Source organism: Castor canadensis, chromosome 4 (genome assembly GCF_047511655.1).
Source record: "Castor canadensis chromosome 4, mCasCan1.hap1v2, whole genome shotgun sequence".
Classification (NCBI taxonomy): domain Eukaryota; kingdom Metazoa; phylum Chordata; class Mammalia; order Rodentia; family Castoridae; genus Castor; species Castor canadensis.
The window spans coordinates 129,204,452-129,232,311 of record NC_133389.1 but is presented as its reverse complement, the minus strand read 5'-3'; the positions used below and the strand labels follow the sequence as shown (position 1 = coordinate 129,232,311).

Genomic DNA, 27,860 nt, shown 5'->3' with positions numbered 1-27,860 from the left:
GTCTCACTGCACCTTAGACAGAGCGCTTTCCTCTCAGAATAGCTTAGAATTTACCAGATAGCTGCCAGTGGCTTTCCTCTTTGCCACTTGTACTTAAATTTGTCTTGGGATTCATTTTTTACTAAGAGGTTGCTGAACATTTTCCAGAAAAACACCCAGGCTCCTTAATTTCCTCTTCAGGGGTTGGTTCCATGTACATCTATTCCCTGGGGGTGCAGAATTAGTCCTGTGGTTCAGATACAGCAGTCTGTGCGGCTCACTAAGTAACCTTGAAATGGTCAGAACATCCACCAAATACCCTGGCAGAATGACTATCTCTAAACTACTTAAGGAATGTTGGGTTAAATTTAAAAACTGGTATGGCACCCCTTCTCTGAGCCCTGTTTTCTTAGATTTTAACTGCCCTGTCTGTCTGTTCCTGTCTTTTAATTAGTTGAAGAAAATTAGGCTTCATCATATTTTTCCAAAGGGAGAAAAAAGTACCTTTGACTTTTCCAACCCCTTCTGAACATCTACCTGTGGTAGTGGAATGAGCTGAGGACAGGCAAGGTATTCTAATCACTGCTCAAGATTCAAGATGACTCAGATATCATAGGCCTGGGAACCAGCCTTCATCATTTCCATTTTCATCATTGTTTACATGATATTGTGAACAATCAAATCCATTAGGGGCTCTAGAAAGCCAAACACATTGGAGGGCAGTGTAGAGTAGTACTAACTACACAGGTTTTCCATTCCCATAACATTGGTGGGCTACACTGCCAGATCTGTCTTTTCCTGGCTGTGTGACCTTGGGAAAGTCACTTGACTTCTTTGAGCCTCAGATTCTTTATCTGTAAAGCAAGAATTGTGATAACTACCTGTGTGAAGGTTAGTGTCAGCATGAAGTGAAACAATAAATGGAAAGAATTTAGCGTAGTGCTTGCAACTGCTGTGTGTTTAACAATAGATTATAATACTGAGTGCTTTAAATGTGTGGCATGTTAGGTTGCCTTATCAATATCTGTTACTTAGGCACAAAGCACTGTGTCCAGTGGTTTGGAGACTCAAAAAGAAGTTTTTTGAAATATCTTTCTTCAAAAACTTTATAACTCAATTGGGAATTAAAGAGACCACACAGAAACCCATAGAAAACAGCACTGGACGTGATCCCACCTGGGGTTCTGTCCATTGTCAGGAGTGCAGTCCACCCTTGAACCTGACAATGCCTGGATTATTGCCCTGGGGCTACACCTGAACCAACCAGGGCAGTCAGTGAAATAGTACTCACTTGACATTCCAACAAATGTCTACTGACTTGCAATGTGCCAGTCCCTGTGCTGGTGATGGGAGGCCAGTGCTGGGGTGGGGATGTTTCCAGAAGCTTTCAGGGTCTGTTTTAAGCATTAGGATGGAGTTAAACCTCTTCACCCTCAACAAAACTAGGAGGGAGTTTCTGGTCTAGGACCTATTTTGCATATGAAGAAACTAAGCAGAGAGGTTAAATGACTTACCCAAGGCCACCTAAGCAATACACAGCAGAACTGGATTGGAACTGAGCCAAGGCATTCTAGAGTTGCCTGATAAGGTAATGCAAGGCCTGCTGGTCTCTCACAGCACCTGGTGCTGAAAGAGGACACCTCACACCTCTAGCTTGGTTCCTTGACTCTTCTGATCGAAGACAGATTCTTTGGACAATAGCATTGGGCTCACTCTTTCCTTTCCTTTCAGCATTTCAAAAGGAACTGTGGTGCTCCTCGGGACACTAGCTAGGCTACCATTGACCAAGTTGTGTCATTGGTTATCATACTTAAGCCAATCTCTCTCTCTTTTAAATAAGAGTTACAAATATTCTGATGTATGAAAAACCTTAGAGGAGATTTACTTCATAATTTAATAAAACAGATTTTTAGCTTGAAAACTGTTGCAGCCTTTGAAGTATTGTTTAAATTGTCCTAGATACAAATTACTTGTAAAATTGAACTGTCACTTTATAGCACAATGATAATTAATATGTTCTTCTTGATTTCTGCACTTGGGCATAAATCCCCTTACTTAAAGCACTGTGAAATTTGGAGAGCTACAAACTGAACCCTTTTCTCTGTCTCTTGCAATGAAAGGCAAAAGAACAGAAACCACCAGTAATAACCAGAATGGAGTAAAATGTTCACTCAGAGCCTAACAGACCTTCTTTTCTGAGTTCTTCTACTGTCTGAGAAATAATCTGAAGAGAGAAAAGAAAAACTGCCTCACATTTAAAAATGGAAAACATAATAAAAAGAGAAAAATGTCTCCTGAAATAGTGTCAGCACATCATGTTTTTTTAAGGGAAGGTACAATCCTTCATTATGTACTCTTTTCAGAACCTAGACCATCGTGGGCACACAGCAGACTCCTAGACCAGGTGCTAAGTTTTGTTCATGGTTAGCAAATGACATACAAAAAACAAAACTGCTCCCTTGAAGTTAAAATCAAAGAGCCCTCATGGGCAGTCTTATGTACATCCACACCGGAGAGCTGCACGTACATGTGTGGTAGAGGCCATCCAGGGAGAGGCATGGGCTTCCCAGGAGTTATGTTAAACAATGACAGACCACAAAATCCCAACATGATGTGCTGCAACACACACGCGCACACACACACACACACACACACACACCCCACATACACTTGGGAAAACATTGCCAAAGTCCTTCAAAACCAAACTTTAGACTAACACGTGCTATGGACATAGCAACAGCCATTGCAAAATCACTCCATTTGAGTCTATTCCTCATCCTTTTTATCACTTTGGCACACTATTTAGGAAATAACAGAGAAAGAGAAATATGAAGCTACAGACAGAAAATTTAATTATAAAACAAAACCACCCACCTTGCTCTCAGGGTCAGGAAGCCCAATGGCCTTCTTTGCAGCAAGAACAAACTTAACACTAGTGTGTTAAGTGATGGTGTATCTATTTAAAAGAAAAGGAAATCGGGTTTTTAAAAGAAATAAAAGCTACAATTTGTCAGTCCTTCTCATTGCAAGCCTTAACCAAAAATATTTTTAATAAAAATAAAAGCAGCAGACTGTGGCTCTCTGGTACAGGGCAGAAAGCAGAGTCTTCAAGTCACTGCTCCCCTGTTTCGTGAAACAAAATAAAACCAAAAGCAACAGCAAAAGGTCTTGGTTAGCAGCAGGGACCTTCCGACACCATGTGCCCTCCTGGGTCCCTCCCAATGCCTTCAGTGTGGGCGGTAGAAGCCGCACCGCTCAACACCGATGTCACCAACGGCTGCTTAAATGGCACAAAAGTACACTTAGAAATGAGAGGAAAGTGACTGACACGGATATACTGAGCCAGCCCCACTGCCACTAGAACAGCCTTAAATGCCCACACAAGGAGAATAAAAAGAAAAGCACATTTTGCAATAGAAAAAATTCTTTTTTTTTTTTTTTTTATTGAGACCGCGGAAAGTCACATGACCCTGAATGTAGCCTTTTAGGAAAGCAACGGGAATGGTAAAGAAAGGAGAGGGGGGCTGCCTCCTTCCTCCCGCAGCCTCTCAGCCCGTCCTGCCGCGGGTCCGCATTCTTCTGGGCGCATCTGTGGAGCTATTAAGTGGGATAATCCCTCTGGCCTTTGATACATTTCTGGACATGATTATTTCATTACTCGCAGTATATCAGTAGGATCATAATAAAAAGGACTTCTGACAACCTGCCAAGAGTTTTGTGGCCTTGTAAACACAAAAGTGCTCTAATAAAATTTTATTAAGTGTTAAAAAGTCATAAAAAGTGAAATAACATAAACTACAAAATTTACTGTCCTCAGCAAACGCTGAAAATATCGTCCACAGTAAAATTAAATTAGCATGTAATAGAGAAGCAGTGTGGAGTGGATTTAAAAGAGGATCCAGGGAAAATGACACTGTAACCCAACCAGGGTCACGGGGATTTAATTCGGATTTTTCCCGCTAAATGGGAATAAATGTGCTGATTACAGACAAGAGCTCCGGGGTTACCGGAGTCTTGCACATTGTCAATACTTTGGAAGAAATAATATATTGCAGATTGTAATGAGCGCAGGGAGACGCGAGCGTCCAGGGGGTGGCGGCGAGGGGCAGGGCGTCCACTAGGGCGCGCTGCGAGACCGGGAATCCCCGCCTGGGCCACGCCGCCCGTGGCCGCGCGCACGCCTACCTCACCCCGCTCCAAATCATATTTACAGTGAGAGGGCTCCCCCCGCTCCTGCGACATTTTCTCCAAATCGGAAGAAAACGAAGTATAAGTCGAGCTTTGCCGCAGGCAGCCCTCCATTCCCGCTTTCAAACTGGGAGCCCAGGAGTGGGATGAGCTGTCCCCTGCGATGCTAAACCTCGGGGGAGGGGGACAGGGCGGGACACCCCTCCTTCCCAGACTAGTGTCCCGGAACTAGCCACTCCGCCCAGAGAGGGCGAAGAACGAGGGAGACGACGTCCAGCTCTGCTGTGGGGCGCGGGTGCGCTCCGATGGCAGCGGGTCAACGGTCCCGTCGCGGGTCAAGTGCGTTCCCGCGCTGGGCACCGCATCTCCGGAGCAAGTCCCCTGCCCAGCCCCACTCTCTGGAGTTCTGAGTGTCCCAGTGCCCTGGAGACCCCTTTTCCTGCCTCCCTGCCACACTGGGCAGCCCGCCTGGGGCTCCGGGTCCTGGCGAGGCGATCGCGGAGCGCAGGCGGGCACCGGGACCCCAGCTCCTCCTTCGCCCCGGTGCGGCGTGGCCCACACTCGAGGTGCTCCTCGGAGCCCGTCGTTGAGGCTCCGCCTGGGAAAGGATTCAGCTTCCTCTCCACGCTGCTCCGAGAGGACTCTGGAACTGGCAGGAAATGTCTGGAACGCACAGCCTGCGCCTTTGCAGACCGCCCTCGCTTTGCTGGAGAGAAGCAGCTCCCACCCAAGTCTTGCCTCCCCCTCCCCCCGAAAGCCCCGCTCAGGTTTGTAAAGAGAGGGTGCGAGGTCTGGGAGAAAGTGTTGGTTAGGATGCCCAATGAAAGATGGGTGCTTTTTAGCTAGAGAGAGCCGACGTGCCACTTCTCGCTCTGCAGTTCCAAAATGATGCTACCGCTGTCTCCAGAGTCCGTGTCGGTGTGTTAATTGGAAGTTAGTGAAATGGGAAATAAACGGGCAGTGACGTGTTTCATGGCCTCGTTTCTCCTTAGGGATGGCCAAGGTTTTAAACTGCATTTAACAATTAGCCACTTTTTGCCAGAAAGTAAATATTTTTAGTTAAATCCATTACTAAAGCCTAGAAGAGGTGTGTCGAAGTTACCACGTGCGATCCTAATGTTTCCTACAGAAGCTTGCACGGGTCAGTAGGGTGGGGACACCTTGTATTTTTAATTTTCCAGAAGGCAAAGGCATTTGATTTTAAGGTAGTAAGGTTAATCTTCAAGGCCAAATGGAGCCTCCAAAGTTGTGTTGATCAGCACCGTTCACTTCCAACCTGAAACAAAGGTGATTTCAGTGGAAATTTTATTCCCGTGTTTTAAGGCATTTTTGTTATGTTTTATGAGAAAGGTCTTTAACAATTTTTAAATGACAATGTTTCTTGTCATTTTCAAAGTCCTGAATTGAATTTGAAATAGTCTGGAAACAGCCAGTTAAAAAGCAAACTAGGCAACTTAAATATAGTTTGACTTTTGCTACTAAAGGCTTTGAGAGCTAGTAAAAGCAGAACTAAAAGGAATGGATATAAATAATAAAATTCTGTTTGAGTCAGTGTGCCTGCCCCGCGGTTGGGGAAGGGGACACTCCTAACTTCCATTTGAGCCAGTCTCTGCAGACAGCAATTGTCAATGTGGTAGGTCAGTGTTGCCTTTGAAAATGTAGGGCAAGTGTGTTTATGGTGGTACAGAAGCAGATTTTTTTTTTAACTACCTAGAATTTTCTCAATAGTTAAGACTAAAAGTTTTGCCTTTTAAAGTGTTATGATAAACTTATCTTCACTGATTTATGAAGAGTGCAAAAGGAAACTTTATATTTGGATTATTTTTGTCCTGTGTTCACATTTCATATTAAAATTCATTTATTCTTTGAAAAAATGTTAAAACATCACAGCTATTACTTTGCCCCCTCCAGCTAGATATATGATTGTTTTAAGCAATCTTTTAAAAAATTTTTAAATAAGGTTAATACAACTCCATTAAAGGAAAGAAGAGGATTTCCAAGCCTGTAAAGACAGTCTGTATAAAACTATGAGATCAAATGTTTTTGCAAAGAAACTTGGAAATTTATACATTTTTAATGAATATGAGAACATGTTGTAAAGTAGTTCTCCCATACCGTTCTTCCTCCTTCCAAAACACAAAATTCAGATACTATTATCCATCCTATAGAATTGCTATAATCAGGTAGAGAAATTATCATCATAAGACATGCCTCTGTTAAGATGGCAAATATTTTAATGCATTATTAAGAAAATACAAGAATATTCTTGCTCCCATTATATGTTTGAGGAGTTTAGAAAGGCAAGAAGGAGTTTGTAAACATATTTTACTACTGAAATCTGTGACCATTAAAATGTGCAAGTAATTATATTCTAAGTAGCAGAAGTATTTTTCCAACTGTGTTTTCAACTTTGAAAATTTTATGAGTATTTTAATTAGTGACTTTCTCTTAAATGTCCCCAATATTTGGTTATATTGGCTATCACTTATATCAGCTATTAAAGAAATTATTGGAGTTTGTTTTATTTTAATTTTTGCATAAAAGGCTAAGAAGTATTTTATATTAATCTTCTTTCGATGTACATGGAGTAAATTTGAACATGTACCTTGTTGGTGTCAAAAACAATCCAAGTTCATTTCTTTCTCTAAAACTTGGCATTGATCCTGGTCTCCCTTTTTTATGCACACAAATTGCTATTGAAATCAATCTGAACATGACAATTTGAGGGAAAATTTTAAGACCACGCAGATTTTATATGAAGAATATATATTAAGGTATAAAATAGCTAATAGCTGAAATTAAACCAGGAGGTGTAGCATTCACTTTTTAGAAGATAATTTTAAAGGTAGTTTTGAACTCGGGAAGGATTTTGTTATGTTCTGTATTTATGAATATCTAAATTATTCTACCATGTAACTTCAAAACTCAGTAACCAAATACCAACTTTATGTATTTTTAAGGTGACTAAGGCTAAGGCTGTGAGAAGCAGTTTGGCTTTATGAAAGCAAGGAAGCATTTATAATTGTATTTTAAAATACAAACTTAACATTGAGTTAAATCTTGCGGTCAGCTCATCACTTTCCCTGATCAGTTTTAAACCAGCAACCAAAAACTACCTTTTCCACATTAGAAGTTCATATTTAAGTTTCCTTAACTGCAAAATCACTCTAAAACAGAGTGTTTTATGGCAAGGGCCATTTCATGTGTTGGTCCCATCGGTTACATATGAATGTATAAAAAAATTGTTTAAAAACCAGTAAAAGTGAGGAAATTCCAAGTCAAGCTAGCTAATTCCATTCATAATTCATCCTGGGCACTTGCCTCAGGAAACTTGCAAACAGTTTATAGCTACACACACAAAATAAGTTGACTTGCTCTGTAAGCGGGGAACAGTGCTCACTTTGACCTTGCTCAGAGAGGCTTAACTTGGTAAAACTGTGGAATGTGGGTTAAGCTTTTTGGTTTCTCAGGAATTTTTCAATCTCAAACCTTTTTAGATTTTCATCTTTTGAAAGTGTAAACACAGGGAACATTTTTTTTTTTCTTTCCTGAGGTGGGATTGGTTTTTACACATCCATTTCCTTCCTGCTCACACATTTGTCCAGTAATTTTTCCAAATGCTTGGGGAACACAGGCCCTTCAATGAGAAAACAGCATATGCCTCTTCTCTGCCCCCTTCACCATCTCCGCCCCAACTCCCCCCCCCCTTTATTCTGAGTGAATTGGACAAAAATTTAACACTGACACTTGCTTCAAACTGCTACATCCACAGTCCTAAGGACTCTAGGGAAATGTAGATTTTGGATTCTGAGCTGGGAAAAGTGACTGGGGAATCCCGTGCCAGGATGCAAGGGGCCTTACAGGCTTCTTTCAAATGTTGAGCAATCCATCTGCTTTTTTTCTAATGCTGTACTGTAGGCTGGTGCTTTCTCTTAGCTTTTGGTGTTCAGGAAGACTTCACAACACTTTTCATGGAGTTTCTTAAACATTCTGAGGAATTGTAATTTTAAACTACATTCATTTTAAAGGTGAAAACTGGCCCAGAGAGAGTCTTTACATAGTAATTTCAATCTGATGTGAACTCAGGTGACTTTTTAAAAATATCTCAAAAACGGGGGTTTCTGGCGGAAATGGCAGCCTTCTACTTAGGGCAGGGATCATCGGAACTAGTTAATACCCACCAAACATGCTTCATTAAACTGGAACAAACATGACGCTGAATTACTGGCTCCCTGTTTTCCTGAATGTAGGTCATTTTGTGTCCTGACAATTTAACGTTTGAAGGGATTTCCTGTCTTTGAAGTATAGCAGTTTGTCACCTGTTTGGCTAGCCTCCTTAAAAGTGGAGGCTCCATTCCTCCTTTGAAAGACTTAGCGACTCCATGTTCCCTGGCTCAAGTTTCCCAGCTCACTGGATAGGGCCATACCTGCAGCTGTGGGACTCGCCTTTTGCAAGTCAGCGCCTGCAGATTTTCTGTCGTTCCAGCCTTCATTCCTCTAGGTCAGAGAGCCTAGAAGAAAAGCCTGGAGCCATACACTCACCTGGGTGAAGCCATAAAGAGGTAAGCTTTCATAATGAAGGGCCATATATCAAAATTCATAGCTCTTCAGAACTGGAGAAACTAGGGCTCAGGCATTAGTCTCATGCCAGAGCAATACACAGTACCTGGTGCCAAATATGCCATAGTGGACAAAACCCATTTCCATAACAAAACGACCAATGTCTTTTTAAAAACATGGTATAAATTTTACAAAGAATGTACCACCTCATCTTCTTTTATGATATGAATCCTAGCAATAAATGTTTCTAGTGAAAATTTGTCTATTTAAAAGAAAATATCATTCACACACACACACACACACACACACACACACACACACAAAACTGTATTAGTAGACAATTGTGAATTACTTCAAAGAATGAGAGGTGGTTTTTGTTGTTGTTGTTTTTAACCAAATGACACAAGTTAATGCAAAGCTCTTTGTAAACTATAGCACACACTAAAATGAAAGCTATTTGCATATGTTTAAATAACTGTTTGCCTTTACCACATCTCACCTCAAAGACTCAGCTCTTTTGGAGAAACTCGCCAATTGTTCGAAAGCCCGAGTACAAATAAGGCATCTTCACAGCATAAAACCTTCATCAATAGTGTTTTCATCTAATTATTAAGTAAACGTTTGGAGGTTTATGAACTTCAGGGGCTTTGTTAGCAGAGAACTAGATGCCTATCTACATGAAATTAAGATATTTTGGTAAATTGGGCTAGGGATATAGCTTAGCGATAGAGTGCTTGCCTAGCATGCCCAAGACTCTGGGTTTGATTCCTGGGTGGAAGATGAGGAAGGGACAAGGAGACAGAGGGAGATGTTTTGATAAGTTAGTGGAAGAAATCAAAACTAGATTTCAATCCAGTTCTGGTTTAAGATCATGATCAAATGAAGAAGGAGCTAGATAGAACTTGTGCATGTCATAAAAAGGAGTATCAGCCTAAATTCTGCTTGTAATCTTTTCACAATGAATTAGAATGCAATGCTGATGCTTATGCATTTTCTTTGTGTGGATACTAATCACTTTGACCTATTTAATTTCTCTGAAAGAAATTGTAGCACTGGGGACAAAGTTGGCCCTTCTGGAAGTACAGGCACCTACCAGGTTGCTCTCTAGCCAGTAGAATGTGATCACCTGGAGAAACCACCTTTAGAGAACACCTTCCATGAGTACCTTCATGCTCCATTCCAGGGGCATACCAAGGCAAGTGACACTATGTCCAGCCAAGAGGGTAAATTTCAGACTTATGCATTTGTCTCAGGTTTTGGAGGCTACCTCTTCCTAGCCCTTGCTCTTGACAAATCCAAACCAAGTATAAGCATTAGAATGGATTTTCCAGATACCAAGTGAAAAGCCTACCTCAGGCACATGCTCCTTCACCCTTCACAGTCATTCCTTGATTATATCACAGATGATATGAGAACAAGACAGGTGGGAATGGGGCACTGCTGAACAGCTGAAGATCCCACAGACTCAGTGCACTTAAAACCACTTTGAAGTCACCCAGCTGCTCTTTGTTTTTTTAATTGTCTTCAGAGAAACTCCAAAAACCCCATAACATCTACCTTAAAAGCATCAGGAGTATTTTAATTGGGTAATAACCATCCATATTTTCCTTCTGATAAATTAAAAGGAATTAAGAATGAAATTTTATGAGGATTATAAACTGTATTGCTGACACAAGGGACAAGAACAATTATGAAAAATATGTCCTATGTATTTGGCACAAATGTGAATTTAAGACTTTTAAACCATTCATCTTAAAATCTCAAGCATCTTATTAAAGCTTAGAAAATAATATTCACAAAATGATAACAGAAAAACTTAAAATCGCGATTGATATTATCTCATCAGTATTGCAGTAGACTGCATGCCGAATTCAGAAACTGACTTAGTTTTTGCCTGTTGGGCTTATGATAAAAATAAATAAACTATAAAAAAGATGGTAGATTTTGTGTATGTGAGATTTTTTTTTCTTTCTTCTTCAATTAGAATTACTAACCATGAGAAGGAAAAGTGATTTTTGAAAAAAAGCTGGAAACCTGGGAGGAAGGGGGATGAGAGGGAACAATGGAGGGAGTGAATTAATGAAGATATATTGAAGCACATATGTAAATATCACAATGCATTTACCTGTACAACTATTATATGCCAATTTAAAAAAAAAGAAAAAGCTGGAAACCTGCTGCATTGGACTTTTACTACTAAATTATTTCAGGAGGATCTGATCAAAAACAAACTTTAATAAGTAGCAGCTGTTTGAGGACAAGTTTAACTTACATGAGTATGAATCATTTGAGGGTAAGCTACTTAGTCCAGCTGAGGCCAGGTTGTATATGGGATTCATCTTTGAGAGCAAGATCATTTTTAGCTATGAGTTAATGCTACTCACCAGCCATCATGATTCATTGACTCTATAGTATAACTTTTGAATGAATTGAAGCTGACCATGGAAGTTGACAAAATGATGTAGTCAAAAATGGGCGTTCGAAAGGAGGGGCTGTCTGTGTCAGCATTCTACACAGTATCCAAATGCACACTGTGTGATAGTGAAATTCAGCCCTTTAGGGTATATATTTAACTGTGAATAGTTTGTTTCACTTATTAACTGGTACTTTTCTAACAGGACCTATCTCTGCTTTGGCTAAATAGAATACACCTAGATCTAACCTCTGCCTCTGGATCTAAGATTGCCTCCAACTTCACCTGGTGACCTGACAAATTATCTGGTCTGAGCCTTGCTTTCCTCATCTGTAAAAGGAACGCAGTAATTAATGCCCCTTTAGAGTATCAGTGTGATTATTAAATGGCATAATGACCACAAACTATATGGAACACAGTTTGTGGTCAGTAAATATCTGATACTGGAGTTGCAAAGGATAAACAGATTGAATCTTTGTTCTTAAAGTTTTGTGTTGCCTAAAATTTTAGAAGACCATCAACAAAAAGAGCGATTATTTAAATGCATGCTGTAGTGCTTGCATCTTGTTTACATTCAGAAACACAGCCCTGAACTCAAACTTGAGATCTCAGTGTTAGCCCATCTTCCCTCCCCCCATCACCACTTGAAGGAAAATATTTTCCTGTAGCTCAAAAGAATTTAATTCTTTTCACTCCAAGTGATAACCTTTACCAGACAAGTCCAGTTAAAACCCGACCCAAAGGCCCTGAAGTACTCAATTTCCATGAGATAAGGGAAAAGGACTTGCTAATTCATTGGGGGAGCTGTGGGGAATGTAAGAATGACAGAACATGTGAAGTTTTTCTCCCCCCTCATTTGTATTTTTAAAAAAATTTTCTGGGAAGTGAGTTTTATATGCCAAGATTCATTCCACGATTAGTTTTTATGGCCAAGTTATAAACTCTTGAACATAAGGACCTCTAGTAGAAGTGCTGACATCCCAGTAACCAGAACTAGGTGATTGGCACCCCACAGCACTGTGACTGATACATGAAATAAACTCAGGATAATTGCTGCATAGCTGAGGCAGAGAGACCTGCAATAAGGTTTAGGTGACAGTGGACAAATTGCTCCATCTAGATCAGTTCTCTATAACCCACTTATTGTTGTCTCTCTCAACAAGGTGTAAGAAAAACATCCAATTTTCACTGAAAAGATCATTTATTGCAACAGACTGAGTGTTTGAAGCTGGAGGTAAAAGTACATGACGTCATGAACAGCCATTGAAAAGGTCCTTGTCAGCCAAGAAGACCCTGGAACAATATGTGAAGGAAATAATCATTAGTGAATCTGTTCTTAGTATTTTCAATATCAAAAACAGGAGGGAAGGGAAGGGAAAGAAATCAGACTTATCCAGAAAAAGAGCTCTGCTTTTATATTTCACTCCACTATTTTGGATGTTAATGCTGACTGTAATGAGGTTTCTGGTATTTAAACAGCTGGTCAAATTTCTCTGAAGTTTGTTTTGGGGGTCCTAATGGGTATTTTTGTGACAGCTGACTAATTTGGGGTAATAATTGGAATTTGTTTTAAATCATAGATAGTATGCCTAGTTTTTTGTTTCTTTGTTTGTGTTTTTTAACAAATGTCCACCCACCTTAGCGGTTTTTCACTCCACTAAATTTTGGCCAGATAATAATCTTAAATCTCAGTTCTTCCCCTAGATTTCCCCACCGACTCGCCTATGCCCACATATTCACATTTATAAAGTGTGACTCTCTAAAGAGTCATTGGAAGAGTGCAGAGTGCCAAGGCTTATCCAGTAATCTGGAGCTAAGCTAATTGGCACTTTTGGGGAGAACTTTGTGTGTTCCCATCCCTTGTCTAGGTGGGTAGAAAGGGTGTGGGTGGGATGTACAGTCCTTGCTAGTAAGGAGAGGACATTCTGCTTGGGGTAATAGGTATCAGGTTATTCAGGAAGGTAGACCATAAAGAACTGAAGTGTGTGCTGTGTACCTTAGTCCTTTAGGAGATCAAAGGAAAGAAGTCTCCCCAAGGACTGGAAGAGCTACAAAAGACTCTCCAGAGGAGTGGCTGCCACTGTATTTGTGAAGGGTGAGTAGTTTTGGCTGGATGAAAAACAATGTTGCCAGTAAGGGGGACATGGTGGGGGAAGATGCCAAGACCAGGATGGGCTCAGTGTGTTTCTGAACCATAAGGATCCCAAGAGACTGTCTCATTTGTACCCTATGTTCTTCTTATTTTTATTTGTTCAAAGTTGGCCAGTTTTCACAGGGACAGATTGAACAGTGCACACACTGAGATTTACTTCATTTTAGCTTCTTGTTTTGCTTCTTTCAAATCTGGTTAAAATGCTATTCTGATCCTGCTATTTGCTTAAAACCTCCCTATGGTTCCTCAAAGCCCAGTCTCCTGAAGATTGCTTCCAGACCTTCGAGACCTGGCCATTCTCACTTCTCAAGACCCAACCTCAGTCTCCTGGTATTTTCCATATTTTCTCTTGCCTCTGGTTCTTCATAAAGAGCCCGGGACTTGCTTTACACATCACTTCTGCAAGAAGACCAGGTGAAGCTTCACGGCTATTCCCTCTCACAAACCCCTGTAATAAGCATTTTTTTCATGGTATATACACTACCTTTTCATGTTCAAAGTAGTTATCTCAGAGACAATTAGATTTTGCAAACAAATTTATTTATGTGTTTTTTTAATCTTATTTTGTAGAGCCATTTTATATTGACACCAAAATAGAGCAGAAGGTACAAAGGTCTCCCATATGCTGTCTGTGCTCACATATACACAGTCTCCTCCACTACCAACATCCCCCACCAGAATGGTACATTTGTTACAAGTGATGGAAGTACATTGATACAACATCATCACCCAAAGGTCATCAGCCAGAGTTTACTCTGTGTTGATATTCTATGGCTTTGTATTAATGTATAACGATAGCTGTCCAGCATTGTAGGATCATGCAGAGTAGTTTCACTGCCCCTTTAAGAAAAATCCTCTGTGCTACTGGGTGCCATTGTCTCACACCTATAATCCTAATTACTCAGGAGGCAGAGATCTGGAGGATCAAGTTTCAAGGCCAGCCTGGAGAGTTTCCATATACCTCCATTTCCACACAGGTACATTTTGCTCAGTTTTGCTATAAACCTAAAATAGCTATTAAAACAAAGTTTAATAATTGACAAAATTCACAGTAAATATGCAGTATGTGGCCTAAGCAAAGTTTACACAAAACATGCAAAATTTCATCAGCTTCTGCTCACCACCTACATAGATAGTTTTCCTTTCTTTATGTTCCAGGCCAACACTCACCTTCCTTTATAAAAGCCCTTTTAATTCTCCTTCCTCTCTAGACCTTCTCCCGCATCTGTAGTGTTACAGTAACCCACAGAAAGTAAATGTGTCCTCAAAGTCTTTATCATTATCCCATGTTTTTACATGGAAGGTCTTAATTTACCCTTAAAAACTTCAAGCTGTTCTTTGCAGAAGGGGGGGGGGTCTATATTTTTCATGTTCTTTTTCTTCTTTATCAGCTTACTGTTTGCTCAGTAAATGAAGAAGAACCATCAACATCACTGTAAATTGAAGACAGTGTGTCAAAATCATTGAACTCAGTGGGAAAAGAATCTTCTCCGTGGAAATAATGTTGTCAAAAAGAAAATAAATCTTTCACTTTTTCACCATGAAAAAAAAAAAAAAAGGCCAGCCTGGGTGAATAGTTTGTAAGACCCTGTCTCAAAAGTACTCAACACAAAAAAAAAGGGCTGGTGGAGTGGCTCAAGTGATAGAATACCTGCCTAGCAAGCATGATACTCTAAGTTAAAACCCCAGTACCACCAAAACACCAAAAACTCTGCATTCTGTTTTTCCCTCCCTCTTCCCCAGCCCCTGGACATCAGTGACCTTTTCACTGTCTGCACAGTTTTGCATTTTCCAGAGCATCATGTAGTTGGACACGGTGTGCAGCCTTTTCATACTGGCGTTTTCCTTGACTTAGTAATATGCACCTCAGTTTCCTCTGTGTCTTTTCGTAGCTTGGTTGCTCATCTCTGCTTAGCGATGAAGGCATCCCATTGTGTGGATGTACGACAGTTTACCTGTTCACTTATGAAAGGCATCTTCATTGCTTCCAAGTTTTGGCAATTATGAATAAAGCTGCTATAAACATCATATGCAGGTTTTTCTGTGGACATATTTTATTTTAATTACTTACTTAATTTCTGTCTTTTCCAGGAGACTATAAACCCCTTGCAGTGAGAAACCATGTTTGACTTGATTACAAGTGATAAGCAGAGAGCCTGGCCCCTCGTTCACTCATTCATTCATTCAATCATTCATTCTTTGTTCTTTCATTCAAACATTCCTCTTGAATACTTCCAATGTGCCGTAATGCAACAGGGAGCAAAACAAGCAAATATTCTCTACCCTCAAATTCTGGTTGTGGAGATAAACACTAAAATGAACTAAAAATAAAATACATACTATGCATATATTTATAGTAGAGCAGTAAACACTTAGGAGAAAAATCAAGCAAGGAAAGAGAACAGAAAGTATCCAGTGTAGGGAAAGCTTTACACAGGGCAGCCAGGGAAGGCCTCACTAAGAAGTGACATTTGAACAAAGACCTAGAGGAAGTAAGGGGTGAACCATGCAGACAGCTGAGAAAAGCCAACAGGCTGAGGAAGCAGCACGTGCAAAGGGCCCAACTGGTGTACCACAGGGACAGTAAGGAGGTCAGCAGGGCTGAAGCACAAAGAGCAAGAAGTCAGAGAGCAGGAGACAGAGCAGGAGGAAAGAACACTGATCCTGCACAGAAGTGAAAGGTTGTAGGACTATCACTTGTTATTTAACATGTGCACTTTAGACTGGAAATCTCACAAAGACTAGGAGGTGCCCTTTTCTACTTTTAAGACTATTAACCACAATGATAATAATGAAACAAACTCAGATATCATGAGCTTGTAGAGGAAAAAGATTCTTATACAATCAAGTGCCATTCAGAGATGTGATGCAAAATGCAGAAGTGCCACATGAGACAAAAGGAGCCCATGACCTCACATGTAGGACAAGGAGTCCTACAAAGAGACTCATTAACAGTGGTGAAAAAACATGAAAGTAGGTAACTTTAATTGGCAAAGAATTTGGTTTTAGAATCCATCTTTATACAGGATGGTAGAGAATGAATAATTATCCAATACCACAACATAGAAAACAGTTGTAGTTGTGTTGTTGTATTGATCCAGTTATTCAGGGACCTTGTTCCTTGGTTGTTACTTGAGGTGGTTTGACTCAAAATTTTTTACCTTTCAGGGATAAACAAGTGTACCCATCACACCATTTCTGTTTTTTACTTCTAGTACAGTATTCAATAAAATAGACTTTTTGTTAGAATAGAAGGTAATATAAGTGTTCTGAGCACCTTATGGTAGGGTAGGCTAACCTCTGATGTTTTGTAAGTAGGTGTATTGAATTCATTTTTTACTTGAATTTTTAAAAATAGTGCTGGGGATTGAACCCAGGGCCTTATGCATGCTAGGCAAGTGACCTACCACTGAGCTACATTCGCAGACCTTTTTGATTTGTTTTGATTTGCTATTTTCAACTTGTGATGGGTTTTTTGGGATGGAATCCTATCATAAGTCAAAGAGCAACTGTACTAGTATAATTAGCACTTAACCTATTTCACTAGGCAACATTTAGCACCATATATAATTACCCTGTGCATAGGGGAAAAGTGAGTATTAGACATGCCAGAAAGGGGATTCAAGTGAAAAGAATTCTTTTTTTGAAATACCTTTCTATAGCTGTGGACTCCAGAGGTCATATATGTGGACTCCATAGCTGTGGGTTCCACAAATCCCTTCTGTATAGGACATCTGGCCCAGGCTATGGTGTGTAGTGTCACTCAACACAGTGGATGACTCCTCAGGCCGCCTGCCCTCCATCAGCACACACCAAACACACACCAGTTTTGCTTCTCTCAACACTTGGCTCTCAGCCAGGTTCAGACTCCACGAATTGAGCCTGCTAAGACCAAGATACACAAGAAATAAAGGCTGGACCAACACCACAACCATCAAAACCATCAAAATGATGGTGAGAACAGTTTTCCAGCCTAGGGCTTGGTTTGGGCTCTACCATACCAAAGAAAAACAAGTTTTCATTGTGTTTGCCCAGATCCTATGCCACATCAAAATCCTCTCACTGGCATAGTGCACGACATGGCCTAGAGAACAAATGCACTAGAGAAATAGCTGGTATTATACAGAAGCTATCGATGCCCAGGAGCTCAATTACAGGGAAGAAGTGTGGAGAGATACAGTATCTTGGAAGACAAAATATGAGACAGATGTTGGCATCTCTGTTCGGACCTGAGGCTCAAAGACAGTTTCTGAGGCACTGACTGCTTCTCAAGACAGTGCTGACTTCTTGGCATGGGGTTGAAGTGTTGGGGCTCCCCTACTTTCTTCTAATCTCTCCCTTTTGTTATACTTAGTGGAGGTTATTGAGCCTCAGTTTGGTCTCAAATCCTACAACACTTAGAGCTATATGATCAAAGTCCATTGTAAGCATTTGGATCTGTGTCAGCAAAGTTCAGGTTGTGCTTTAGATGAGCCCTCCGAGTGCCTCTTAGCCATGGGTAAAGGCTTGCTGGGTTTGATCTTGAACTGTGCACATTTGGGGAGTTGACGGTCTCTTCAGTTGATAAGCCCTACTTGGCAGAGCTCTGCTTTAATTAACATGGCCTTTGGGTCCGTTCCATTTCCCATGTTTCAGCACCTCACTGGGTGTAACCTTATCTTTCCATTTCGCATGCATGATGGATCTGAAACAGTGCAGGTGAAGTTTGTCTTTGACCCAACAGCTGGATTACTTTCAAGTTTCACAACCACAGAAGAAAAGTCCAAAATCTCAGCTCTTCCTATCATTTAACATTTCATGGAGCAGCCACGGTGGGCCACATGCTAACAGTGTTAGTCACAGTTTCAGTAAAGTAATGATTACTTAAAAGTTTATTCCTCCAGTAAGTGTACATGTTAGACAAAATGGAAATAAATGGAAGATGACGGCGCTTGGGGTGACAGCAAGGTGCCTCTCAGAAGCTTGGAAATAGAGCAAGTGGTTGACCTCATACCATCAAGTTACTTAAATAAATTCATAATTGAAGGAGACAAAATGTTTTCTTGTCCTGTGGGAAAAGTGATTTCAGAAAAAAGCAGGGGTATAGCCCAAGTTCATGAGAAACACAACTCCTACAATGCTTCTCAAATCAGTTTGGGTAATCTTTGATAGTCACAATGCCAATTCAACTTTGTTTACATTTGTATTTCTCAAACATTTATTTTAAACGGTGGAACTCTATCACCATCCCCAGCTCTCTCTCTTTTTTTTGTCATACTCATTAGCATACTAAGGAACTGATTTGTAAAACACACTTACTCTGGGAATATGTATGCCCCCAACTAAAATATATGACTTTGGGTGAACTGCACTGGAACACAAGTAATTAGAAAGGCAGGAAAAAAAAAAAAAAGGCAGAGTTGAGGAATTCAGCCAGAATTCCCCAAGAAATAGGGGTCCTCCAATCACCAGAACTGAGGAGTTGTGTGTGTAACTTGGAATGTCATTTGTCTTTAACATAGGCTGCATAGAAGATCTTCTAATACAGTTCACTCTCCCTTTGCAGATTACTGAATAAAAATGATAAAAATGTAGCTTCTCGGATAATAGCATACCAACAGGTGTTGCCATGTGTTAAGGTTTGATTATGAAGTGTACTCCAAAAGCTCATGTGTTGAGGTGTTGGTCCCTATGCCATGTTCAGAGGTAAGCCACTTTGCTCTCCACATGTTCCCTGCCATGATGTTCTGCCCCACCATGCACAGGCACAGAAGCACAGAACCAAGTGACCATGGACAGAAACTATGAGTCACTTTCAGTTGATTTCTCTCAGGTATTCTGGCACAGGACTGGCAAGTGACTAACAGCATGGACAAGAAAAAAGGTATATGGCACCCTGGAAAGAGACATCCTCCACTACAGAGAGTCAACATTTTCACTTGACTCTTGGTTTCTTATGCCTTAACTAGACCATTTCTAATAGCCTGACATAATTGTGGGCCGGGTCTCACTTCTTCATTTTTATATTGGGGATACTAAAATGCTGTGGGACTGCTCTTAAATATTAAGGTAATATATGATTAGTGCCTGTCGCATCATAAGCATTGCACATATCTATTTAATATTCAGTTTTCCTTCCATTATGATTCTTATTTCAAAGACTAACAGACATCAGCACAATTTATAATGTGCTAGAGCTTTTCAAAACTGTTCCTCGGTAAGTCATTGTTGATAAAATGTGTATTTCTCCTGTTTATTCACCATTGGAAAGACACAAACACTCACAGCAGCCACTTATCTTGCAAAATCCAAAGAGGATATCAATATAATCCCCACCTTAAGAATTTTACTCTCTAGTTTGGGATCTGTGCTGTCAATATAATCCATTCAATGAAGGTCATAAAGTTTGTTTGTTTGTTTTTGGAAAATGATCAGACCATTGGTAAGTATCTTATTGTTTAGTTTATCACACCTCCTTTACAAGACCAAGCATTTGTGAGTGATACTAGGTTGGGAACATCAGAAACCAGCTTTTGCAACTAACTGAAAACATACAGTGGCATTTGAACAAGTTAAAAAATTTTAAAGCATTTAATTTATATTTAAAACTTACATTTTTCTTATAAACATGCATTATGTTTTCCAAAAACAGACTCAGAAAGTGAAAAATTAACATTTACATTTCATCTCATGATATTTAACCCCCAAATATTGCAATGTTAGCAAAATGAATTTTTGGATGCAGTCATGCAATAGAAGGAACAAGAAACCACAGAGGAGGGATGGCTCATATACAGAGCACCCCTTATCCACAGGGGATGCATTCCAAAACCCCAGTGGATGCCCGATACCCAGGGTAGTACCGAACCACATGTGTATGGTACTTTTTCCTGTTCACATATACACAAATTCAATGCCTTTTCCATTATATCTAAGCACTTGTCATGCACTGTGACTGTGACTTTTGCAGTTTGAAGTGCGAAGGCAAAACCAGCATAAAATCTTTTTCTCTCCTCACAATTTCAAATGCATAGAAGACTCATTCTTACTGTAGCTCTTAGCCACCTCAGCATCAGATTTTTTCCCCTTAAGTCAAGAACTTTCGCCTTTTCACATAAAGGAAGCACTTTATAGCTTCTCTTACTAGCTTGTCTTTAGCATATTTGTATTGTCAGTATCACCATTCTTGTGCTTTGGGACCATTGTTGAGTAAAATAAGGGTTACTATGCACAAACATTACAGTACTGTGACAGTCAACCTGAAAACCTAGATGGCTACTAAGTAACTAATTGGTAGGTGGTGTAAACAGCACGGATACACTGGCCAAAGGGAGAATTCATACCCTGTGTGGGACAGCAGACGGAGCAAGATGTTAATCCCACTACTAAGAAGAACACATCATTTAAAATTTGTGAATTGCTTATTTCTAGAATTTTCCATTTAATGTTTTTGGGTTAGAGGTGACTGTGGGTAACTAAAACAGCAGAAAACAAACCTGTAGATAAGAGGGGACTGCTTAACTCTATCCACCAATAAACTCTGGGCTACTGCTCTGAGTGAGGAATTGATGAGTGACTAGGACTGATTACAATACTGATCCTGGTCTCTTTGAGTTCTTTCTGTTTGGTTGGTATGAAGACCTCACCACTACCTGGTTCCATCTACTTCATGCACTGTCAAGGGTAGGAATGCCACTTTTCCTGCTAGAATCACTACTGTTGCAAGCCCAGATCTTTGGGCACAGTGAAGGCTCAGAGCCCAATGAATTGAGAATCTTTAATAAAATATATCTGGGTCTTCACAGGAACCATATTCTTGTACTTGTCTCAGACTCTGGGTTTGGGAGCACCCACACCCAGAATCTGCTACTAAATTTAAGTACACATGTTACAAGCTGTCAAGATTCCTTGAGCGATCAGTACTAACTTCTGGAAGAAAATGATAACCATAAGGTAGAAGGTCTTCTGTGGGAACTGAGCAGGTAGGTACTACAAAAGATTTGGTTTTAATATTTATGGAATAAAAGGGAAAACCTGAACATAAGACCAAAAAAATCTGATAGAGTGAAAGGAAATGATTGAGCTTGGGTTGATCAACTGCAGTCTAATTACACATTAAAGAATATTTGGAGTTCTAGTTTTCTTCTGTAACTTTCGGTGACACCTTCTAAGTCATAGCTTTCTCATCTTGAATATAATAGCGCCTTGTCTACCTCACATGATACTGTAAGGCAAGAGTGACGACATATGTGAAAAGTGAAGAAAGGTCTATGCATATGCAAGATTTCCATCTTTTCCCCTAGTCTATGAACAGGTACCATGTACTCTATGCCCAGAGTGACCAGGCAGACATTTCTATTAAGTGAACGAAGATGCAAATTATCAACCAGAGAAAGAGTTGCCATTGGAGGTGCTGTGCAGGTCCAATGGGAGGAACCAGGTTCTGGATGGGAACACTAGTTTAGTAGAGTAGGCCAGGAAGAAGCAAGCTCCCTAAGAAGCGACCGCCATCTGTGGCCAGAGAGAAAGGGAAGTCATGTTGGGAGAAGGAAAGGCTTAAAAGATCCCATCCAGGTCTTCTGACACAAACTTGGTGGAAAAGGTCCCAGCTTTGTGATGCTGTGAGTGCCTGTCTGAGCAAGGCACAGCAGAGTCAGGTGAAGTCAGTTAGGGTGCTCTGCTCAGTGTAGCTGAGTGTGATGGATGGCTTGGTGTGCTGTTTATCTAGTCCAGGTTGATATTTCACCTCTGTTTTCATTAGACTGATGGTAAGGTAATAATTCTTTCCTCAGGCTGAGAAATCTGTCTTCAGCCATTTGTTGATCTTCTTGAACGGGCACTGCAGGTGCACAGAAGTCACCCTAAAGGAGGTTTTGAATGAAAACTTAAATAATGCTGGCCGGCATCGTGGAGCTCCAGCAGCACAGGCATCTGCTGGACTTGCTGTGCTTATTAGGTAGGCAGAATCATGTTGACCCAAGAACAAGTGTAAGGAATGGCACGAGGAAACCATATCCATAAGCAACAAAGTGACAGCAGTATGTTATTTCTCTGGAAACATTCAAACTTCTGCCATGAGATAAATTAAGGCAGTGAAGTCTTCAAGAAGTGTTTCCATAAAGCAGCATTGAACAAAAGCTCTGCCATCATTCTCTCCCGGGCAAATCTCTTAGTGTCTCTGAGTTTTAATTTCTTCCTCTCTCAAATGAAGACAATAATAATGTTAATAGAAAGCATTGGTTAGGATAGCAATCAGTTTTTCAGGGATAGTAAAGCTGAAAATAATGACAGGCTTGTGGCATTAATAAGCTGAGGCTCCCCACAGTGGCAAAGACACAAGCATCCTAGCCATTTTCTGGGTATAAGCTGATGGCCAGGTGGCAGGGCTCCACTTGCAGAACCGGTGAGGTTGCTTCACCTGGAAGGAAGCTGCTGACAGGTTCCCTCTACTCAGTAAGAGGGGGTCATGGGAAAAAATAGGATCTTGGACTGCTGGTACAAGTAAGGGTTTCTTCCTTCTCATCAACCTGGGGACCATCCATCCATCCATCCACCCTTTTTATACCACAGGTCTCTTGTCTGAGAAGTGGTTCTCATTTAATATAACTAGGAGGGGACACATGGCTTGATTTGTTCTTGACAGTCCAGTGTATGCATTTTTTTTTTGCAGAGTAAGTACTATGGCACTCCCATTAACTCCCATTAACTCTCATGGTGTCTGGGTTTAGGCAGTAAATCATTAACACCCAAAACAGTAATTTTTCTGTAGGCACCTTCTCAAGCCCCAACAAATACTTCTTGCATGTTATTAACAGCCTTTCCACCATAAACTTTGTTGGTCTATGCTATACAAACACAAGGGTTTTACTTATTACTTACCTTATTATTTTTACTTTATACATTTCACCTAGCAATCTGTAGCCATCAATATAATTTTCACAGCATCCCTGAGTTGAGGGGTGCAATTATAAAGAATTGTAATTAATAAAATGTGGTGTTTAAAAACACAAATAAAATGTGGTGCTTTTAATGAGGAAGAATTGTCCCCCAAATCTCTTGTAAGAGCCAACTAATGTGACTTTTATAAAATGCCAATCAAATGTAAACTATTAATAATTCTGAAATAATAATATCAAGTAAAGAATTATTTTTATTCTTCATTCTTCACTTAAGCAATCTGTCAACAAGCGACTGTGAAATATTCCAGCATTGTACTATACACAGGAAATTAAAAAATGAAAGACAGAGTCTCTGACTGTGGGGAACTTAAAGGAAATGGGGCAAAAAGAGACAAGAAAGCTGGTGAGGATAACCTGACTATGGTAGCACAGAACAGGAGCACCTAAGCTTGCTCTGGACCCTGGACGTGGGGAGGAGCATAGAGAGGTGGTGGTGAGGGAAGGCTTTCAAGAGAGAGTCATGTAGAGCTGTCCTGAGGACATGTAGGAGTAAGCCAAAGGAGAAAGATAAGAAAGATACCATCCTGGCTGGGGATGGGCTCAGCAGTAGAATACTTATCTAGCATATGTAAAAGCCTAGGGTTCAATTCTCCAGCGCTACAAATAAAGGAAGAGAAGAAAAAAATTTTTCTTAACATCTTCTCTAATACTAGGAAAAAAAATAATCAAGACAAATTCAAAAGTCGGGAAACAGTCTTACACTTGAACATTGTCTTCCTGTTCATTGCCTAGCTAACAGCTGAGGTTTCTGGTGGTCTTCAGAATTGCTTTCAGATTTCGGCTGAATTTGCATTCATATTTAGTAAAGTCTTAAAAGGTTACCATTCTATAATAGTACTTTCCAGTACAAATATATGGTCCACATACAGAATTTTAAATGTTCTACTAACCACATAATGCAAGCTCAAAGAAACATGTAACAGTAATTTTAATATGTTGCATTTAAGCCAATATTTCCAAATCATTATCATTTCAAATGTAACCAATATAAAAATAATGAGATATTTGCAATCTTGTTTTTCTTATAAAGTCTTCAGAGTACGGGGTGTATTTTATAGGCAGAGTGTATTTCAGCTATACTGGTCACACTGATTGCAGTGTTCAATGGCCCCATGCTACCACTGGCTGTCATATCGCATAGCGCAGTTTTGTAACACCAACTCTCACTATGCTCACAAATAAAATTGAACACAGAACCAGGCACCAGTAGCTCACATCTGTAATCCTAGCTACTCAGGAGGCAGAGATCAAGAGGATGGATTCAAAGCCAGCCCCAGGCAAAATAGTGAGACCCTATCTTGCTATCTTGAAAAAAATCCATTACAAAAAAGAACAAACGGTGACAGCACCTGCCTAGCACCTAAGAGACCCTAAGTTCAAGCCCTAGTCTTGCAAAAAAAAAAGAAAAAAAAACCCAAAGTGTCCTGGCCAGATTTATTCATGGCCATTAGTTCCTCCCTAACATAGATAACATATATACTTCAAGAGCAGATAACACAGGTCCTGTGCTTTGTCTTAGGGATTTACTTCTCTTAGACGTGACAACCAACAGTGTTTGTAACGAGGTGCCCTATGCCTCATAACCAAACTACAATCCAACTTTGGAAAATCAGTGTTTTAACTGTGGGTACACTAAAGCATTTGGGGCTTCACAGGATGGCTACAGTTTCCACCATCACTGGGTCAATTTATGATTCTGCAGCTAAAAAACAATTCAGAACCAATTATTCCATCACAAAAAACATGCTCAAGGCAAGCTCTCACACATAATGTCACCTGTGATCCTTTTTTTGGTCACTGAACTAGCTGCGGTTCTCTTTGTCTACAGCATAATATCGTTGTGCCAAGACCATGAGACCTAGCAATCTCTGGGTCTCAGCCTCTCTATCTGTGAAATGGCACTAACAATTGTGGCCCTAAGGTCTTAGCACTGTGAGGATGTGAACAAATACTTCTCATCTCTCTGAGTCCCAGTTTAGCAGTGCTTATGATTGCAAAGACACTTCTCCACTCTCTAGCGGTGTTTGTGAGAGAAGAGTCATCCAGTGAATCCTTCTTCTTTATTCCCCTTAATGAGTTACTCAGAGTTGGTGACAAGAACATTACTAATTGCCTAGCTAGTGCCAGGGGCACCATGGAGTCACTGAGGAAGTCACTGTTAGCTACAACCCGGATGAAAGCCGATTACTCTCGAGAGAGGCAACATAGCCTCCTGAGAGAATTCAGGGCTGGTGCTTTAAAGTTCTTACCCAGACGAGGTGCACAGCCCGGGGCAACCTATTTTAACTGCAGTCTTCTCAGCTGTGAAAAATGAGAAGAGCAATCCTTACTGCTTTAGAAGAGAGTTGTGTTTATTAATTAGTTTGTATTTCAAAGTGCTTCACAACTGGAAAGTTTCACTATTGAATTAAGGAAATTTTCCTTTCATCTTACCCCCCACCACATTAGGATGAAAAGAAACTGTGCTCACTGGGGCTGTAAGAAAAATGGAGGGGATTCAGGCAAAAAAGCTAACAAACCTGACTTCAAGGTAGTGGTTCATTTCCCGGACTGCAAGATGGTTCCCATTAGAAGGAGCTCTGTAAATGAGATATCCTGAAGGGCAGCCTAACCTGCTAGTTGAAGAACAGCATTTGCTTTAGACTTAATTTTTATGATTCCTTCAAGAAAAAAAAAAAAAAGAAAGAAAAAGAAAATGAACCAAATAATACTGTGATAGAGAATTTGAAAATGAGAAGTGACATAAGCGATATCATGTTTTCTTACTTGAAAAATAGGTGGACCTGCTTCTATTCCAACCTTTGGACTTTCAAATTTCTTTCTCCTCTTTCTAGCTTATCTCTGTATGTCCACCATTTTTTCCTACCAGGTGTCCCATTATTTTCTAAAGACTGGAGAAAGAGAGAGAGAGAGAGAGAGAGAGAGAGAGAGAGAGAGAGAGAGAGAGAGAGAGAAAGAGAGAGAAGAGAATATGAATTCATATCGTCCTCATTGGCTCACTGTCTTTTTCTCCTTCCACACTGTGGAATACAGCTGCTGGCCAGAGTCTATACTTCCCAGCCTCCCTTGCCTCTAGCTGGGGTCATGTGACAGGTTTTCACCCATGGAAAATGAACAGAAGTAGAGTTTCTGGGAAGTTGCTGTGCCCTCTCTACTACCTCTGAGGGCTGGAAATGATTCTAAAGACAGAGAAAGGCCAAGCCTCAAGAGAGAAGCTTGAATCCTTTATCACTTTAGGGAGAAAAGCCTTCCACAGATAAGGAACATCTGCTTTAAATTTTTATCTGAGAAATAACTTCTGTTGTGTGAAGTCACTGAAATTTTGAAGTTTATTGTTATAGCAGCTAATGCTACACAAACACATAAACTCTCAAAGCTGACGCTCTTCCCCAAATGTCTCCTTATAGTTGTCTTTTCCATGCCACACTATGAACTCCTCAGGGACTGTCATTATGCCCAGTTTAGTGAAGGGCATATAGGGTGTTTAATAAATGAATGTGAATGGGAGGGAGGGAGAGTTGAACTCATGTGTATGCTTTCAAAGTAAATGTGCTCATTCCCACCCTCCCATTCTCACCCTCCCATTAATTGTTGGAAAGAGGAAGAATATTGCTACTTTCTTCATGGTCTTCCACAGGATGGACACATTTCCATGAGGGAAATTGCTGGCCAGAAGACAGCAATGCTTCAGAGTAAGCAATCCACATATCATCACCCAAGAGAACTGGGCCACCGCCAACATCTCCATCAGCAACTTGGAAGAGCTGTCTGTCTTCCCAACACAATAAAACTGGAGACATGAACATCCAGAGCTCCAGCCAGCACAATTACACAAAGCCAAACCATATTATCACTTCTAGGTTTCAGGATTTATGACCAACTATGATGGAAAATAAAGACAGAGATACTTTACTTGTCTGAATTCATCACTCACAAAAGACAGTATGTATTAATAAAAGAGAAGAGTTGCAGATTTTCTACTTTTTCTAATGAAAATCTTAGCAATCAGAGCAGACACAAATGCCAGCATCTTAGAGAAAAAAGAAAAATGACAAAAATTGTCACTTTGCTCAGGTTTAGAAAATATACAACTAAATTCCTCTGTTGTTGAAAAGCTCATTTCAAATGCATTGAGGCAGTGTTTCTATTTTGTCAGTTTCTTGATTTGGGGAAAAGGCTTCTGGCCTGGGTGGAACAGAGGAGTAGGTTTGTGCTCTGTTCCGTGCCTGCTGATCCAAGAATTGAGCAGGGAGGCAAAAAGCACTTCACTTCTAGGAGCACAATGAGGATGCCATGGGGGTGGCATTTGCCATAAGGATGTTACTTCCTCTACCAGGACCTCCCCTAGGCCAGTATTCTTTATCCAACATAGTGTGCTTAGGCTTTGTACAGCTGCTCATTAATTGCCTTGTTCTAGAATATTCTTCCTATGAGTGCAGCCAGGGCCCATAATGTCCCCAGATGAAGCTGACTCAAAAACTGGAAGAACTCTGATTAGGCTGAAATTTTCTGTTGTCAAATTTCTTTCATGATTTGGTTGTGCTGCCAGTTTTCTCTATAGACAATGAAAAGGCAAACCAGTGTGGTTTTTGTCTAATGTTTGCAAGTTCCAGATTATTTAAATACATGC

The 27,860-nt window shown here is 40.4% G+C and overlaps 1 protein-coding gene and 1 long non-coding RNA gene across 3 annotated transcripts in view; one reads left to right on the top strand and one right to left on the bottom strand.

Moving 5' to 3' along the window:
- LOC141422594 (uncharacterized) overlaps positions 1-3,337 on the bottom strand; it is a 175,652-nt gene extending 172,315 nt beyond the window's left edge. For both annotated transcript variants that reach the window (XR_012447271.1, XR_012447272.1), the window contains exon 1: positions 2,854-3,337. This is a non-coding gene — a long non-coding RNA (uncharacterized lncRNA). The remainder of the gene's footprint in view (positions 1-2,853) is intronic.
- Positions 3,338-3,480: 143 nt separating this feature from the next.
- On the top strand, positions 3,481-15,320 carry LOC141422707 (uncharacterized). Its single transcript, XM_074072303.1, has 5 exons — positions 3,481-3,583; positions 4,319-4,934; positions 13,150-13,235; positions 14,198-14,269; positions 14,684-15,320. The coding sequence occupies exons 1-5, from the start codon at positions 3,481-3,483 to the stop codon at positions 14,704-14,706; spliced, it is 900 nt and encodes a 299-aa protein (XP_073928404.1). The 3' UTR covers positions 14,707-15,320.
- The last annotated feature ends 12,540 nt before the right edge of the window (positions 15,321-27,860 follow it).

What these genes read in the sequence shown, in the direction of transcription:
- LOC141422707 (XM_074072303.1), top strand. Translation starts at nt 3,481, where the DNA reads ATGGTAAAGAAAGGAGAGGGGGGCTGCCTCCTTCCTCCCGCAGCCTCT. An exon ending in CGCATCTGTGGAGCTATTAA is followed by an intron (nt 3,584 to 4,318) that starts GTGGGATAATCC and finishes GAGTGGGATGAG; the next exon opens with CTGTCCCCTGCGATGCTAAA. An exon ending in TGCCACTGTATTTGTGAAGG is followed by an intron (nt 13,236 to 14,197) that starts GTGAGTAGTTTT and finishes CTAATTACTCAG; the next exon opens with GAGGCAGAGATCTGGAGGAT.